The 19196-nt window shown below is 32.7% G+C and overlaps 3 protein-coding genes across 4 annotated transcripts; 2 read left to right on the plus strand and 1 right to left on the minus strand.

Annotated features, from left to right (window-relative positions):
• Positions 1–92: 92 nt before the first annotated feature.
• LOC111901182 (uncharacterized) lies at positions 93–1758 on the minus strand. Its single transcript, XM_023897064.3, has 4 exons — positions 1177–1758; positions 801–1037; positions 500–717; positions 93–416 (listed from the first exon to the last, which is right to left on the minus strand). Exons 1-4 carry the CDS (start codon positions 1450–1452, stop codon positions 230–232), a joined length of 918 nt encoding a protein of 305 aa, XP_023752832.1. The 5' UTR covers positions 1453–1758; the 3' UTR covers positions 93–229.
• Positions 1759–7545: 5787 nt separating this feature from the next.
• Positions 7546–10591, plus strand: LOC111901183 (uncharacterized). The gene is made up of 6 exons (XM_023897065.3): positions 7546–7717; positions 8135–8406; positions 8481–9132; positions 9208–9410; positions 9491–9735; positions 9840–10591. The coding sequence occupies exons 2-6, from the start codon at positions 8135–8137 to the stop codon at positions 10493–10495; spliced, it is 2028 nt and encodes a 675-aa protein (XP_023752833.1). The 5' UTR covers positions 7546–7717; the 3' UTR covers positions 10496–10591.
• Positions 10592–12229: 1638 nt separating this feature from the next.
• Positions 12230–15677, plus strand: LOC111901184 (probable sodium/metabolite cotransporter BASS5, chloroplastic). 2 transcript variants are annotated; one of them, XM_023897066.3, is made up of 9 exons: positions 12235–12484; positions 12581–12652; positions 12741–12850; positions 13103–13221; positions 13341–13534; positions 13713–13965; positions 14154–14409; positions 14862–14934; positions 15508–15677. In XM_023897066.3, the coding sequence occupies exons 1-8, from the start codon at positions 12394–12396 to the stop codon at positions 14892–14894; spliced, it is 1128 nt and encodes a 375-aa protein (XP_023752834.1). In that variant the 5' UTR covers positions 12235–12393; the 3' UTR covers positions 14895–14934; positions 15508–15677. The 2 variants fall into 2 exon arrangements, with proteins under 2 accessions (XP_023752835.1, XP_023752834.1); XM_023897067.3 differs by lacking the exon at positions 14154–14409 and having other exon boundaries at positions 12230–12484.
• Positions 15678–19196: the final 3519 nt, after the last annotated feature.

Consider the following 19196-nt stretch of genomic DNA (forward strand, 5'->3'; position numbering starts at 1 on the left):
CATCAAGTCAAATGCATATCATATTATGCTTTTGTCTAGTCAATAGTCATGTCAACTTCGAGAAAACTTTCCAAACACACAACACACAAAAACGAATCAACATATGTCAAACCATTTAAAGCATGAGAAACAAATTATATACAATTCTTGTAAGGTAGAAATAACAAATATACAAGCAAATCAATTCAAATCTGTTCAAAAAAAAAAAAAAAAAACTCCGAAAATACTACTATTGTAGTAATGACAATTGTTCTTCCTCTTGTCGCAACTCACTGAGTCGTTTTTTGGCATAAACTGTAACTATTATAGTTGTGGCAATTGTTAAAAGAAACCCCCCAACTGTGAATACAACTTGAAGAATCGAAAGTGATCTTTGATCTTTTGAAGCATCCGCTAAAGTTCTTATCATTATACCCCTAAAGAAACAAACACAAAAATTGGATCTTTTTTTAGTTATAGTTTTAGTAATTATAATTCAATATATTCAGACGAATCTTACGTGTAGATTGCAACAAAAATTTCAGGCACCATTCCCACCAAAGTTCCAAACAAATAAGGAACAAATTTAACATCAGTTGCCACTGCACAGTAATTGTAAAGAGCATATGGAAAAGGAGATATTCTTAATAGCATCACAGCTCTAAACTGATCATACCAATCTCCTTCACCAGCTAATTTTATAATCGAAGCTTTTTTTGGGTATCTTTCTAACCACGACTGGATAAAAAGTAAAAACAAACCCTAATGAGCTGAAATAGAAGGATGTAGAAGATGATTCAGTTGATTTGGGGATTACTTACTTGAATCCTGCGATAAAATAAGGAACCAAGGAAGTAAGGAAGTGATACGCCTATAGTAACTCCACTGATTATCAACAGAAACCCCAAACCATAACCGAAGCTCATTCCTGCAACCCACATTGATGGTGTAGATGGTATGAATAAGCTAGGGAATAGTGCCACTGAGCCGAATATTAAAATTGCTAATACTGGTTTGCTGAATGTCTCGGTTTCCCAGTTTAAAATCGGGATAACCTCCTGAAATAGAAGAATTTTGGTAGTATGTTTAGTGATTGTAGTCTTATGATCCAGAAATGTGAAAGATATTGTCGATTTGTAAGAAGTTTGAATGTAATTGGGATGAACAGTGTAATAGATTGTAGATAGATCAACGTACCTTATCCATTAGAAAGGGTCCGATCCATGCGAAGAAACAAATCCCTAAAATAGCTAAGAATATGACAAGAAAAACGAGTTTTCCCCACCACCAAAATGACCACCAGATACTAGTGCAGTCCCCGGAGGGAGAAGAAGGCGACGGAGCCATACCGCCACCGCCGCCGAGGCGGTCGTCATCTAATCCTTCCGGTTCCGTCATGATTACGTAATCAGGCTTGTGGTCATCAAACCCGATCTTCAACCGGGCGACTCCAGCATTGTTTTCATGCGACATTCCGATTGATAGTGATATCAAATCAAAATCAAATCGAATCGAATCGAACAAAAACAACCCTAAATCGGAGGGTTTGGAGTAGCCGTAAGAATATGTTGTCGATCGGAAGAGAGAAATGAGAGAAATCCGGAAGAATCAAATGGAATGGGTGATGGTGAAGGAGAAAAGGAAGGAAATTGGAAGGAAGCGTGGATTCGAAGAGATGTTTTTGTGGTATTTTAATGGCGGAATCCTTATTGTTTCATGCTAATAATGTTATGGCAGCATTCCTAATAATTAACGATATTTTTCTAATCATTTTCCTACGCGAATGTTTGTTTTCGGAAGTCTTTTTATTATGTAATCAATAATAAAATGATTTACTTTTTTTTTCTCGGTGTTTTTTACGTCTGCTTTAAAAATAGTTTATTATATTATCAATCATGTATCATGTATTTTTAATAATTGGATGAACCCATTTGTTATTTAAATAATCGGAGATAAATTACATCAAACAAATACATTTTAGAGACCATCTTTTTCGGGAGTATAATAAAATGATATGTGTGTTATTACGAAAAAAATTATACTATTTCAAGATTATCCGGTATAAATCAATAAATCAGTATTGTTAAGTGGAAAAATGCGAATGTTGTTAGGATTTAGTGTTAAATCTTATTTTTAGATTCATTAATCCATCAGGAGTCTTGTTTTTAGTTGATACGTTCAGATTTAGTGTTAAATCTCGTATTTATATTTGTTATTCTGATGCAACCCTCACAAAATTTACACTTAATGAACCTTGATAACAACTCACGAGACATAGTTTATTATTCGCAACAAATTATTTAATAATTTATGGAAAGAAATTGTGTTAACTACCGGATGGACCAAATATACTATAATCTATAGTGTATAAAATAATGTGAACGGTATAAACAGCCAAGAAAAGTACTAATGATGGTAGATGGACGTTTTAATTTTCATCTCCCTATGTTTTCTCCCGTTGTTTCACTACTTCAACAAGTTCCAAACTCTATAGTGTTGACTTGAACATACCCATGTTTTTTAGGTTGCCCCAACTACTTGGTCATGTCATTAATTTAGTGAAGTCCTGACTTGGACATGTGTATAATGTATCTTAAAAGGACTTTGATTTGAGCATTCCAAAGCTTTAGTATAGTCCCAACTTGTACTTGCTTTTGCTTATCCAAAACCCCGAATGAAGCTTAACCGCCTTAACACATTTATACATATTGAATCCATAAGTTCATATCACTCACTAGTTATGGTAATCCTAACTTAGGGTCTTTGGGTTCTTAATGATCTCGTAAAGATGTTGGCTATGGATCGTGAATCGTTCGGATTCAAAGCATTTGGTTGAAGTTTTTTAGCCTCTTAATCGAGTTATGGTGAACAAATTTAACAAGTTCGATGGTATATTAGATATAAAAAAAAAAGGAAATGGACCAAATGAGAAAAAAAAAACTCAACAGTTGGTTACCTTTCCAAGTCATTTTCCCAAAAAAGTTAAATGAAATTAAAGTTGCAAAAGTATCAAAGACTGCAACCTTCTTAGGCCATAACGTACATGAAGAGCGTTTCGGAGGGGTAGCTTCGTTAAAACATGGTCTATGTTATGCTTACTGTGATATGACTGTGATATGTTATGCTTACTGTGATATGTTTAGCTTCGTTAAAACATGGTCTATGTTATGCTTACTGTGATATGACTGTGTGAGAGGTATATTTATCAACATAAACGTTTATCTCGAAGTATATTATGGTGATGTGTAACGTCCCAAAAATAAGACCCAAAAATTTTATTTTTCAATTAATAAAACACTATCCCAAAACATCAACATAAATCTCCAAAGGATCAAATGTATCAAACATCACAAATTATCAGAGTTACCATGAAAATGCGGAACTATATCGTGTGTGCACTGCAATCACCCCGAGCTCTTCCCTTTTGGACCAGAAGTACTTGAAACATAAACTGAAAACCATAAGCACGAAGCTTAGTGAGTTTCCCCTAAATACCACATACCACACATATCAAACATATAACGGGCCCCGCCCGATGAGTGTAACGGACCCCGCCCTAACTTGCATAATAGGCCCCGCCCACTGAATATAATGGGCCTTGCCCTAACTCTCACAATGGGCCTCGCCCAACATACAAACATACAAGTATAACAAGTAATGACATACATATTACCCATTGGGCCCCGCCCACTAAGCATACATACACATGCAAGAGTCACATAGACATCTAGCACCCTAACATGACAAACCATGGATCAATATTGGTTCCTTCAACCCGCTAAACACAGTGAGGAAGACTCACCTCAGACTACTGAATCTCAAAGATAAATCTTTGGCTGTTGGCCCGCTAAAATCCACGCGCTATCAATCACAAAATAACATCCAATTAATAATTGGATCCCGACTCACACTTCCAAACTAGGGTAAAAGACCTTTTTACCCTTTACCTAACTTTGCCCAAGACCAAGGCCCAATCTAACTGTCCAAAAAGCCCGAATTGCAAAATAATCATCCAAAGCCCAAATATGGCCCAATTTTCCAAATTGGGCCCAAGTACCTTCGTGGGCCTTCAACCAAGTGAACCCAAAATAAAAGCATTAGCCCCAAATAGACCTGATGGCCCAACAAGGCCCTAATCACATAGCGTCCAAACATGGCCCAAAGCCGAGAAGCCCAAACTTCCGAAGCACGTCTGCTGAGTACCCTAGTACGCGCAACGTACAACTTGTACACCCAACGTACTCCCCAGTTGGCTAATCCTCATTAGAAAGTGCTTAATCCATTCAACCCCTACCCCATACTCTTAAATATTGACCTAAAAGATGACTTATCACGTAAAGTTTGCAACTTTACGTGCATGCATGGCTTAATGGGGCTCTAGAGCTCAAAAGAGCTTAACAAACGACTTAACACATGCATGAGTCCACAAACACCATAAAGTTTGCATCTTTATGCTCAAGGAACCCTTAATATGTCCATATCTAAAAGGCTAAACTCCATAAATGACCTTAGCACATAAGAACCAACCAAAATGGACCAAAATAGCTAAAACAAGCTAATGAATAGATCTATGAAATGAGTTGACAAGCTATGGACTTTATACCTCAAAAGCCACGAAATGGAGATGCTAAAGTTGGATCTCTAAGCTCCTCTCCAAAGGATGAGTCTTCAATCTTCTCCTTCCTCTTCAAGATGCACAAAATACACTAAAAAATGCTTCACAAAAGCTCAAAAGCACCACACAAAGGATAATGGACGAAATTATGGTTTGAGGATGTGGAGGCTCGTCTAAAATGTCCAAGAGGTGGGTTAATGTTGCTTAAATAGGGCACAAACCCTAACAATTAGGGTTTAACCCTAGCCAACATACGTGGTCGATGCCTGCGATCAGACTTCAGCTAGTACGCCCCACGTACTAGCCAAAAGAACCAAAAGTGCAATGCTTTTAATTAAAAAGGGTTAAATATGAACATACCACTTTTAAGTGTTACATAATGTGTCTACAAAAGTTGCATAATCTTGTACATATTGAAGTTGTATCTTATCCCATGAATTCAATCTTAAATCCAAATAAACTAAAAATCACAGCACTTGTGATTCCACTCGTTTGTAGACTTGTCTAGAATCCATGATACGATAAATCATTTGATTGAAAATGTAAATGTAGTCATGAAATGCACCTGCTTAATCAAGATTCCCCTAATAAATATTCAAGTGCATTACAAAGTTCTACATGTATGAATAATGTTCTTTCGTGGGTTATGTTTTGAAAAGAAACAAGAATGAATCTCAAAAGTCATTAATATGAGTAGGAGATGACGTGAGATTTTTTGTAAATGAGTAAAAGGAAAATGACTCTAGAGGGTAACTAACTATTGGGTTTGTTTTCATTTGGTCATTTTTTTACCCAATATACCATCAGACTTGTTGTTTGTGTTCACCATAACGCTTTGACCGACTAATAGTCGGTCAAAAGGGTTATGGTGAACACAAAAAACAAGTTCGATAGTATATTGAGTATAAAAAAATGACCAAATAAAAACAAACTCAATAGTTAGTTACCCTTCTAGATTTTCCCAAAGTTTTTTAATGGAACTTTTTTAACAAAAAAACGTAAACCTAAAAATCCAAAAGTATTGTCTATATGATAGGAAAAAAAAGAGTAAATTACACGAATAGTCCATATGGTTTGAGATAATTTACGTGTTTGGTCCCTAACTTATTTTTTTTAACTCGGAAGGTCCCTAGTGTTTGTTTTTGTTATGCACTTGGTCCTCACTGTTTATTTTTGTTACGCACTTGGTCCTTGTCTTACTTAAAAAAACTATTATTTAAATATAAAAAAATGTTGGGGTAGATATGCTAAGGTGAGGGGTGGGTTTGGGGGTGTGTTTATTTAATATAAATTAAAAATCAAGGCTAAAATAGTCTTTTTAGGTAAGATAGGGACCAAGCGCGCAAAAACAAACAATAAGGACATTCCAAGTTAAAAAAAAGGTTAGGAACCAAATCCGCAAATTACACTAAACCGTAGGGACCATTAATGTAATTTACTAAAAAAATCTTCATTTTGCTTTTCTATGTTTCTTTGTATATATTGTCCGTCTGATTGAAAAAATACGAAACTGCAAAATATTTAAATACTGTAATTGAAATAAGGGTAAATTACACCAATCATCCCTCGTGCATATGCCAGAAAGCGTGTTCAGTCCCTATTTTCAAAAATTAACTCGGACCGTCCCTCGTTTGCTTAAAACTTGCATGCTTCGTCCCTTTGGACATAAAAAGACCATTTTGCCCTTATTTATTTCTTTTTTATATGTTTATTAATTATAAATTATTAATCTATTAAAATATATTTAATTAAATATAAACATCATCTCCATTATTGAATAAATGTCAAAATTCTTCCCGGTTCTTTCTCAACTTCAGCTACCACCACTTATCATCACCTATGACCACCGTCAACCACCACTTATCACCACCAGAAACCACCACTTTTCACTCCTATTTCTCTCCCACCACCTATTTTGGAAGATGTGTCTTATGTCCGATCACCCCCTAAATTTAATAAACAAGAACATGAAATCAAAGCTAACTAAACCCTAAACCTGAAGATCAAACTATAAACCTGTAAATACAAACTCACGAGTTGTAGTATAAGAAAGAGGATTCAAAATCAAACGCATTGGCGGTCACCCCAAACCCCGCTGCTATCGAAGAACCTCAGATCGATGATGCTAACCACCAAAAAACGTGAAGAATCGGACCTCCGACAACCACCCCATCATCATGCACACTTTATTTCTTATGTTACTGATCCCCAAACAGGAGGTGGAGCTCGATCAGAAACCCTAGGTGGCGGATCAAAACCCTAGGCGGCGGCAACGTCTCCATCTCTATGTAGAACCCGTCGGAAACAGAGAGGGGACCGCCGAGAGTCTTGGTCCATACAGAGAGGAGATCACCAGAGTCATTATGATGAGTCTATTTCATCTAAACAAGACATCGAACAAGCAACAATTACAACAAAATCAAAAACCCCTAACCTTCTTCCGTTAAAGAAGCAGATCGAAGATTAGAATCCGAGAAGAGTTATCGATATGAAATTGATATCCTCGTTTCTGGGGCTGACGGAATTGGCTGGAGATGGTGATAAATGGAGAGAAAGGTTCACCGGAGGTGGAGACGATGGTGGTAGTCGACGATTTGTGTCTGCACTTTCCCTCTCATCGTATATGTGTGTTTATTTCTAATTAAAAGTGTGGGGAAAGTGAAGGGGTTTTATTTTTATTTCTTTTTTAAATCTAATAATAATAAGGGTAAAAATAAATTAATTATAAAATAAAAACACAAGGGTATTATCGTCATTTCAATTCTGGAACGGACTAAGTTCGCAATAAAATCACCTTTGAGGGATGAAGCGTGCAAGTTGAAACCAAACAAGGGACGGTCCGAGTTAATTTTTGAAAATAGGGACTAAACACGTTTTCTGACATATGCACGAGGGACGATTGGTGTAATTTACCCTTGAAATAATCTAAAAGTAATAGACTCCAAAATAATTGAAAAAATCTCATGCCATTAATAAACCCTCTTCTCTAATCTCTACAAAACCCCTGTTGTCGCCGTCGATTATCCTACAAATCCATCACTCCTGCTTCTTCTCCACACATCGCATACGTCACTGATACTTGTTCTTTCGTCCACAACGCAACTGCCTCTCTCAATCAACAAGGTAAGCAATTAAACCCTAATTCATTTCCATGTTGTCGGTTTATTCAAATAGAATCCATCTCCAAAATGTCAAAACAAATTTCAACCCCGAAAACAAGCATTCAAGCGCAGAAACGGAAATTAGGTTTGATTCTAGATATTCATGCTGTTGTTGTTGTTGCTGCTGTTCCAGGCGCTATGATTAGGTTATTTTGTCAACTGTAAACGATATTATATAACATAACAGGCTTAAGAATAAAAGGTTCCATAACCACCCACAGTTACAGTTATAATAATGGATTCAACACTGCAAGTGTTAGTACAAACCTATCCCTTCAATCCATTGATGCTTTACACGGATTCTGTGAAGAAAACACATAACCAAAGCTAAACAAATCAAACACCTGTTTTCATTCTCTTTTTTTTTTTTCTGATATAGATGGCAAGATGGGATGAGATTTTATCACTCCCTGTTCAAAACCCTCCAACTTTAGAATTCTCAGCATTTGACCTTATATGGTCAAAGATAGAAGGTCATCGTGACAATATGGACAGACTTGCCCTTGTGCCCTTTGCTAGAGTTGATGACTTTGTTCGTGGTGAATCCAACAACAAAGATTGCCCCACAAGATTTCATGTAGAAGCTAGAAGAAGACGCCCTCCAAAAATGCCCTACAAACCTAAAGTCGATGGCATCCTTGAATACATTCTGTAAGTTTCTCCTCTTAAAATTGATTCATTTTTGTAAGGGTAAAATGGTCATTTAGTCAGATGATATTTTCTAGGTATTGGTGTTCATTTGGGCCAGATGATCATAGAAAAGGGGGAGTAGTAAGACCAAGTAGAAGCACATACATACCAAAAAAGAAATCCGCGGGTCGACCCAACACAAAACGGGGCTGCACATGTCACTTCATAGTGAAACGTCTAATAGCAGAGCCATCTGTAGCCTTAATAATCTACAACCAAGACAAACACGTGGACAAAAAAGGCCTTCCATGTCATGGCCCACAAGACAAGAAATCTGTGGGGACACGTGCCATGTATGCGCCATTCATCTCAGAAGACCTCCGCCTACGTGTCCTTTCTTTGCTCCACGTAGGCATCCCGGTTGAAACAATCATGCAAAGACACAATGAATCTGTTGAAAAACAAGGAGGTGTTTGTAATAGAGATGATCTTTTGACACATAGGTATGTGAGGATTCAAGAAAGGAATATTAGAAGATCGAATTTTGAACTTGATGAAGATGATGACGTCAGCATTGGGTTATGGGTTGAGAGAAATCAAAATCATGTGTTTTTTTATGAGGATTATTCGGATAATGATCCGTTTTGTTTAGGGATTCAAACTGAGTGGCAATTGCAACAAATGATTCGTTTTGGTAATGGACGTTTACTTGGTTTTGATTCGAGTTTTGGTGTTAATAAACTAAAGGTATGTCTAATTGTTTTATAAAATATAAATTTTTATGAAATATATAATTTTTTTTTTTAAATAAACTTAATGCAGTGTCCAATCCAAAGTTTAGTTGTGTTCAACTCAGAGAATAAAGCAATACCTGTAGCATGGATAATAACGCCGGTTTTTTCAAGATCAATTGATATTCATAAATGGATGAGAGCTCTTTTTAATAGAGTAAGGACTAAAGATCCAACGTGGAAATTAGCTGGATTTATAATCGATGATCCTTTGTTTGATATACGCACTATAAGGTTTGACTATTAATTAATAATAAAATATGCGAATGTTTTAAAAAAAAAAAGATATTAAATTTTGTATTTGATGATATCAGGGAAGTGTTTCAATGCTCTGTGTTGATTTCATTTTGGAGGGTTCGACATGCGTGGCATAAGAATTTAATGAAGAGGTGTTTGGATATGGAGACAAGGGCAAAATTGTCAAAAACGCTTGGTCAAATAGTCAAAGAGATGTGTAAAGGATGTGGAAACGTTGAATCTTTTGATAAGTTTATGGAAGATTTTAAGGAATGTAGAGATTTCATGGATTACTTCAAGGCAATTTGGTGCCCTAGAATGGGTAAGTGTCGATTAATCATTTATATAAGCAAAATTACATTTAAAAAAAAAGTATTTTTGTTATTTATTGTGTTTAATTTAATCTTTAATTTTTGTTCCAATTAGGCCCTTGGATCGATGCCTTCAAAACCCTACCCGTTTCCAGCCAAGAAACATCATCAGCTCTCGAATTCCATCATAACCAATTAAAGATCCGTTTACTAAACGAACCCGACCCGTTTATCTATAAACGGGTCGATTGGTTACTCGATAAACTCGCTACCAAAATCCAAGCCTACTTTTGGCTCGATGAATACGAGGGCAAAGACGACTTTTCACGCTACTGGAAAGATGAATGGACAAGCGGTTTAACCGCATGGCGCAAATCACGGGCAATCCCAGACACTGATGTTTTGACCGAAGGTCAAACGGTCAAAGTTGTTGACCAAAAAGACCGAGAAATAGCTCATGTTGTGTGGAACCCGGGGACGGAGTTTGGTATTTGTAGTTGTGGGTGGGGGCAAAAGGGTAATTTGTGTGAACATGTTTTTAAGGTTGTTTGGTATTTTAGGGAAAAAGGTTCGGGCAGTCCTTCGGTCAGTTTGTTACAGTTCAATCGGGGTTTGATTGATATGTTGAAATGCCCGCCCGCTAATTCTTTTATAAGGGATCATGCGGTTTCGTTAGCGGTTTGGGTTAATGAACAGCTTCGGGGGCAATTTGGGAAAAGTGGGAGGGGCGAAATGGTAAATTCTTGTACACGGATGGTAGTTGACTCTTAGGAAAATGTATTTATATTACTTAACACATAATAGCAACCTACTTGGAACATTTTTTGTTCAATTCGTTATAAGTTAAAAGGGCATCTTTAATTGTTATTTTTTTTTTCAAAGATCTATTACTTATGTTATGTCATATGAGTTTTATATTAACCTTTGTTTATTAAAGAGTTATTATTATTATTATAAACTCTATTTAGTGGTTAACTTTTGCAAAAGCTTTTTTTTACCGATTTGTCTTTATTATCTGTGTGTTTTATAAACTCTTTTCATACGGTTTTTATTTTTGAAGTCTTGGAGGAGGTTTTGAAAAATAACATTAGTTGATATTAATATATTAATTAATAAAAAAAAACAGTAAAATAGTATGTTATAACAATGTTTTTTAATCATTGGTATTTGTATAATTTTGAAAAGTTTGACGGTTAGGTTTTTATAAATTTTTATAAAATATTTTCAAATCTGTTCTGTATATTTAGTTAAATAAATTGAATAATAAAAAATAGCAAATATATTTTAATGTCTAAGCATAATTATAATGTAAAATAAATAGTTATAAGTTATAAAAGCCAAAATAGGCAAAACCTATAAAAAATTAATATGTTGGAGTTCATTAAGTGGTCAGAAAGGGTTTTTATAAAGAGAAATTAAATATTTTCCTATCTTTTAATCTTATAAATCTTGCTACCCATTTAATTGATGATATGTATCATATTACTATCCTAATCTAAATGCAAACTCTACACCGATACACACAGGGTTCATTTAAAATACTCCTAATCTAAATGCAAATGTAATATAGTTTTTTTTAATAGAAACGTTAAAAGAAATTGTATAGACCAATAACATTTATTAATGATTTTTCAACTCGGTTGATCGATTCCATATGAAAAGTAATGAGAAATTTAAAATGTTACAAGAGTTTATTAAAAATTTAAAAGGATGTGAAAGTTTTAAAGTAATATAGCCGACCAAAGTTTCTCTTTAGTAATATAAATATTAGATATTAGATATTAGATTTCTTTTAGGCTTTCTATTCATTTGATTTGATAAAAAAAAAAATTCTAATGCATGATGAAAAAGTTATATCAATTAAAAATAAATATCAAAAAACATTGAAGTTATATAATATTTTATTGTTTTTTATTTTTTAATTAGATTTTTAAAAGCTCTATTCTTTTTACAACAAAACAAACTTTTAGTAGTCAGAAGTGAGAGGAGCAAAGATCCAAACTGATGGAGGTGAAAGGAGACAAAGATCATCGCAGTCAACTAATCTAATTGAGAAGACAGAAATCAGAAAGAGAAGTAATGATGTGCAAAGGCGATGGAGCAAAATATTGGGGTATACATGATCGTTGGGTACTACAACATCCTTAAAAGAATTATTTTTTATTTTTTATGTATAGAAAAATATTTGTAAACATATTTTATATTATTGTAATCCAAACTAAAAAAATTATACTATTTTTTAATAATAACTACATAAAATATATATCTTGTATCAAAATTTGGGTCTCAATTTGTCAGTTGAGCAGGAAGCCGATGAGTTTAAAGATTACCCATAGCCAATGAGACGAAGCCATGTTCACAAATCATCTCTCATTTTTTTTTATAAACTAAAGGTATAATACAATAATATCATTTTTTTTTTTACTTTTATTTTTTGACATTAAATGTCTATTTTTAATTATAACACCAATATGACAAAAGTTTGGCCAGTGTACCCACCATTTCGCGGTAGTCAAGTTTCATAGCACGAAAGTCAGCTTTGGAGACGAAAGTCAGGTTGCCTGTGGACCCACCTTTTCCTTTTAAGTTCTAATTTACCATATAAACCATCTGGGATTTTGACCATTTCAGACTTGGAAAGAAAATCTAGTTGATAGTGATTCACGACAATGATTCTCAGGAGCAGTGTTGCTCAGCTTCATCATCATCATCACCAGTCTAATCAACCATCTCGTGTTCTTCCGCGAAAATCTTCTTCAGGTAACCTAACGCTTTCACTGTTTAATTTATCCAGATTCTGTTATTACTTTATGTGGATTTTGATATCCGAATGCTTTTGAACTTGTTAATTCGCAGAAAACAATCGCATCAAGTTCCCAATCTCTCCACACACCCTCTCTTTATCCTACTCTGATGTTCAATTGAAACGTAATTATTCCGATTCCTATGCTTCTGCGTGATCTAGCTCATTTAGCGATTGGATTTTGATCATAAGGTTGTTGTTGATGATATGTAGGTTGGGGTTCCAGATTAGTGGTTCATAGGCGTGTATCTGGAGAGTTTTCTGATGGGATTATCGATCAGGATGAACATGAACCTCCAAATTATGCTCAAATTTCACCTCAGGTACTAACTTGTTACTCATTTTTTTTTACATTTCATTGAATTCGAGTAATATTTTGTGCGTCAAACATCTAATTCGTGACCTAAAACATATTTAGACGTGTGACTCCTAATTTTTTTGAAAAAACCATGTTAATATATGCAAAACTCATGTAATGATTGTTTTTAAAAAAAACCCATGTCATGGATGAATTTTTTTTCAATAAATCTGTTTTTTCATGCTAATTTCATTGACATCAATATATGCTTTGGCAGAGACTTGAACACAAGGCATTTTTTGTGGAAATTCTAAAGAAAGCCAACTTTGTATTGCCTCAAGTAGTTCTTGCTAGTACAATATTGGTTCTTATCTTTCCACCATCTTTCAATAGCAGGTTAAATAATACTTCCTTTTGTTGAACTATGTTATTATTATAGTTGATTAGACATTTTAAAAAAAATACACTTCTGGTTTTAATTTTTTTTTTTTTTTTAACAAAAAAACAAATTTCAGGTATTATGCCCCGGCTTTATGTTTCTTGATGTTTGCAGTCGGACTTAATTCAAGTGAAAAAGATTTTATTGAAGCTTTCAATAGACCACAAGCTTTTTTCGCACGTTATCTTGCTCAATTTGTTCAAAAACCATTCATTGGTTATCTTTTTGGAACATTGGTCATGACAATGTGTGGCTTTCCAACTTCCTTAAGTAAGTGTCACCATCTTTCTTTTTCTTTTTCTTTTTTGGTTTGTTTATTATTGTAATTAGAGACCAAAATGCTAAGAATACTTGTAATTACACACACACGAGAGAATGCGACTAAAACTACACCCTACGATTCTGTTGGGTCAATTTTTTTTATTATTTATGCGGATAATTTGTTTAGGTGCTGGGATTATGCTAACGTCTTGCGTCAGTGGGGCCCAACTCTCGAACTATGCCACTTTTCTAATGGACCCCACAATGGCTCCACTAAGCATTGTTGTGACGTCATTATTTACTGCTATTGCTGTTTCTGTCACCCCACTTATAACGCTTTCGCTGATTGGAGAGAAATCGCCTGTTGATCTCAAACAAATGGTTTCCAATATTTTGAAGATTGTAATTTCACCTCTTGCTTCTGGCTTGCTTCTTAACAGGTAAGGAGACATTCGTATTAATGCATTATCGGGTATTTTAGGTATTTACTTAATGTAGTTTGTTGTGATAGAATCTGATGCCTGTTATGTCATAGACATAAAAAATAAACTCAATTTCTTTTTCTAGAATCTTAGATTTTTATTTTTGTTTCTTATGGATGTATTTTTTTTTTTTTTTTCATGTACAGATATTTGCCAAGAATGTCTAGCACCATACGACTTTTTTTACCTGTTTTATCAGTTCTAGTGACTTCACTATGTATCGTATCTCCCATTGCTCTTAACATATCCTCTATTTCATCGTCTTTTGAGATAACGCTTTTGGTGATTTTTATCGTGCATCATTTATCAGCATTTGTCCTTGCAAATGCATTTTTGATGGCATTGTTTTCCACAATTCACCTAATGTCAAACCACTTCAGAGACAACTTTCTTACAAAACAGGTTATTTATACTTCATCTTTTGCTTCTTTTTAAACTTGCATTCTTTACTATTTGACACTTGACTATAGGAAATAAGAACGTACTTTGTTTATATGTATTTTGTCCAAAAGTGATCAATCTTACGTATTGTTGTGGTTGTTTTAAGCAAATTGCATGAAATAGAAACATAATTTATTCTTTTTACAATATACACAATGTACTTAAATTTGTTACCCATAATAGCAATGTACTTACATTTTTTTTACCATAATAGAACGTGCTTACATTTCTTTACATGTAATAACAACATACTTACAATTCTTGTAATAATAGCAATGTACTTGTCAATAGATAAATGTAGTACATATCTATAATGGGTAAAAATTATATAAGATTGTTAAGTACATTGCTATTATAGTTATAAAAAAATTAATTACGTAAGTCACATGTTAGGGTTTTGCTACATGTTTCAGGTTGGTAGAGATGAAGGGAGGAAGAAATCTTGATGCAACACCTTCTTGTTGTAAATGGTGGTGGAAAAAAGAGGTGGGACCCTTGTATTTAGTGCTTATTTACTATAGATATAAATTGTAGTTTAAAAAAAAAGATATAGAAGTCATTTTACATGGGTCAAGGAGCAACAACTAAGAAATTGAAATCTTTGTAATATAATACTAATATAAATTTTAATTAAATGAAAAAAAAAAGATTAAAGATACTAAAAAAGGTATAAAGGTCATTTTACATTGGTCGGGACCAACCACGTAAGAAATTGTAACCATAGGGGCCATCCGTGTCAATTAAAAAGTTAGGAACATTTATGGACCCTTTATGATATTGTTTGCTTGACAACGTTCATATGGATTTTGTATAATATATATAAATACAAGGTATAGTTTTGGCACTGTTATATGTATTATTTATTATTAATTATAGAGTTTGTTATTTACAAACTAAGAATTTAACCTTAATAAAAGCTTATTAAAATCCAAACAAGATTATAATAAAAAATATCTTCTAGTTACTTTTACATAATACAATTATAGTTTAATTAATTTCATGAAATTATAAACATGTTTTGTTCCTATAATTAAAATGGATTGTGTTACCTTTGTGCAGGTTGTAATTATGTGACTAATGGGTTTTTCTCTTGTAATATTTTGTGGTAAGGAGAAGGTGTAATCGTTATGAGTTTAAACAGTTTTGCTAACTTTAAAGAATTATATTTACGAAAATTGGGCATTTTATATTGGTTGTGCTTTTGCAATGATAAATGTGCATTTTTCTCTTGTGTTGTTTTTATTTTGATTAAACATTATGAGTGTGTTTGGTTCACATATTTAAAGGAATTGGAATGTAAATTGCTAATAAAAATGGCATTTGGTTAAAAAAATTAACGGAATAGAAATTCTTTAAATTCCATTAAATTCTCTGTCTAAAGGAATCGGTCATTCTATGGGCTAAAGACAAACTTTTAATTCCATTCCATATGTTTTATTAAAAAAGCAAAAATGTCATCCCACATAATAGCAATCTATCTTTTCCTACATACCTGAGGGTTCACTCAACATGGATTGACTTGGAACATTTTTTGTTTAATTCGTTATAAGTTAAAGGGCATCTCTAATGGTTAATTTAAAAAAAAAAAAAATTGTTATTTTTGTCATATCGGCTTTATATTAACTTTTATTTATCAAAAAGCTATTGTTATAAACTCTTTATGTGGTTAACTTTTGCAAAAGTATTTTTTGAAGTTAACCAATTTATCTTGTTCTTTCTAATGTCTTTCATATCTTTTATAAACTCTTGTATGATTTTTCTTATAGCTTTGAAAATAACATTAGTTGATATTAATATATTAATAAATAAAAATTATGAAATAGTATGTTACAATAGTGTTTTTTAATCATTGGTATTTGTATAATTTTGAAAAGTTTGACAACTACTTTTTTAATGATATAAATTTCTATAAATTATTTCTAATGGTAAAAAGTTATGCAAAAAATTATTCAAAGCTTAAAAATGCTACCATTAAAGATGTTCTAATTTAGATATGATTATAGAAAATGATATAAATGCTAAAATAATATTGTTTTTTAATAAAACAATTAAAGACATTATATACATAAAATAGCATTTATTAATAAATATCTGATTAACCTATTCCATATGATTTAGCTAAATAATTTTTAGTTTTATTTATTTAAACAATCGGAGATAAAGTATTTTCTAACAATTGTCTTTAGAAACACCATTAGCAAACCTTGTAAACCATCATACATTTAAGTTTTGTTTGTTTGTTTTTAACATGAAATATGATCTTTATAAAATATAAATATTTGAAATTTAGAAAAGTTGACCGGTTGAAATAGATGATATTTTTGGAAACATCAATTCATTCGTATAAATAAAACTACCATTAGCAAGAAGCTAAGGTGAAAATATAGAAAATACAAGAAAACTGGAATATTTACATATCAGATGACCAAAACATAAGAGTAAAGCTATATATCACCCACCAAATGGGGAGCAACTCGATTCTATCCAACATTTTTTTTTTTCAAAATTACCCCTGAAATTAAACCACTCAAAAGCCTATGTGATAATAAGATTCGTTGTTCTTGTTGAAACCATTTTTTTTGTCTAATGTAAGTAGCTGATATTTTAAATATTATTACAAAAATATATAATTATAATAATAGTATTGTGTGATAATCAGAAAATGATCTCGATTTGATACAGAAATTCTGAAAAACATTTATATATATATATATATATATATATATATATATATATATATATATATATATATATATATATATATATATATATATATATATATATATATATATATATATATATATATGGGTTCAATTGAGAAAATAAAAAAGGTTGAAAATGAGGGAATCATTCTCAGCCACTCATTTAATCTAAGCATAAAAAGACACGGTGGCAAACTTGTAAATATGATATAATAGCCTTCAATCATAAATACGTAAGTGTAGAGAATTAGATAACAATTGAAATTCATTCTAATCGGTCGTTATCATCCAAATTTCTCCTCCAACCTTCAACAATCGTCCAGATTTCTTCAATTAAATCATCGATCAACGTCATCCTGTTTTAATCAATCATCGATCTTCGTCAATAACACGTTTATCAACAGCATTCAACAGTTGACAACAAAAATTCGTTTTTTGCTCTTTCAATCCAACCTTCAATTCTGCTTGAATACGAGCATATCTTCAACATCTATGATTAATTATACTTCCAGCATTATTAGATCAACATCATCGATAATCAATAAAAAATTCAATTCGTATCATTCATTCAACATCGATCATCAAATAAAACATTGAAATTAAGGTTAGAAAAAGATCAAATCATTTTTTGTTTGAAAATTTTCATATATTTCTCTACCAATCTACTATTTTGTAAGATTTAAATAGTCAAAGTATCATATTTTTAAAAAAGTTAACTTGTATGCACTCCAACTGTTTGATGAAATGCATAAACTAAATTATCACGTTATATTCATATATGAATATGTTTTCTCACCTGAATCAATATGTGATTATTAAAACACAAAACAAATATGCAAGTCTGTATGTTATTCATATGTGAATAACATATAAAAATTATATATATATATATATATATATATATATATATATATATATATATATATATATTTCTAAAAACACCTTGTAATATTCACATATGAATATATTCTGCAATATTCACATATGAATATATTGTCCAATATTCAGATATAAATATACCAACTATTATTCATAAATGAATATACGATCTAATATTCACAAGTGAATATACTATATACTATTCTCATGTGATATACCTGTTGGAATAGTGTCTAAGGCTGTAACTATATCCGGTTGTGCATGGTCCTTTTGGGTTGCCTTCACCATAGCAACTTGATAGGATGATTTATTAAGAGAGAATAAATATTATTAATATATTATGGGAATAATATAATGAATAATATATTATTTGATTAATATAAGTCATAGAATTAATTAGAATTAATTTGGTGACTTAAAGAGATTAATTAAATAAAGGGGTATAAACTGTCAATTGTTTGATAGTTAAGCTTTAAACTGTAAATCCATTTGGATATACTATGGACGAATTCTAAAAGGATTAGGATAGCTAAAATCGTCCATTAGAGTTATCTAGGAATGGATTTGGATAGCCTTAAGAGAAGATTATCTGATAGGGACTTATCTGTAATCCTTAAGGAGTCTACAAGTATAAATAGACCCCATGGCATAGGGAATTCGATACTTCTGAAAAAGTAAGAGAACTCTGGTCGAATTCCTCCCCTCTCCTCTCTCCCAAATCATCCTCCTTGCTTTGGTGTTTGTAAGCCATTAGAGGAGTGACATTTGTGACTCTAGAAGCTCCAAGACCTCAAGATCAACAAGGAATTCAAAGGTATGATTCTAGATCTGTTTCTATGTCTTTGTTTAACCTAATTAGTAATTAGAAGTCTTGGATTCAAAGCATGTTTATTAGAAAGCCTAGATCCAAGCATTAGGGTTTTGCATGCGCACATAGGAAAGTTCTTATGGCTAAAACCCATCAGTGGTATCAGAGCCTAGCTTGGTTTTCTGTAAATTGTTGCTTGATTAACTGAAACAAACCTGCAAAATTCGAATTTTTGGTTTCTGAGTCATGGACTCGGCGAGTCTCAAAGTGGACTCGGCGAGTAGGCCTGACTCGGCGAGTCCATTTGTGCACTCGGCGAGTCCAGGCGTCAGGAATGGCCAGATTCGGGATTTCTTTGT

Source organism: Lactuca sativa, chromosome 6 (assembly GCF_002870075.4).
Source record: "Lactuca sativa cultivar Salinas chromosome 6, Lsat_Salinas_v11, whole genome shotgun sequence".
NCBI classification, from domain to species: domain Eukaryota; kingdom Viridiplantae; phylum Streptophyta; class Magnoliopsida; order Asterales; family Asteraceae; genus Lactuca; species Lactuca sativa.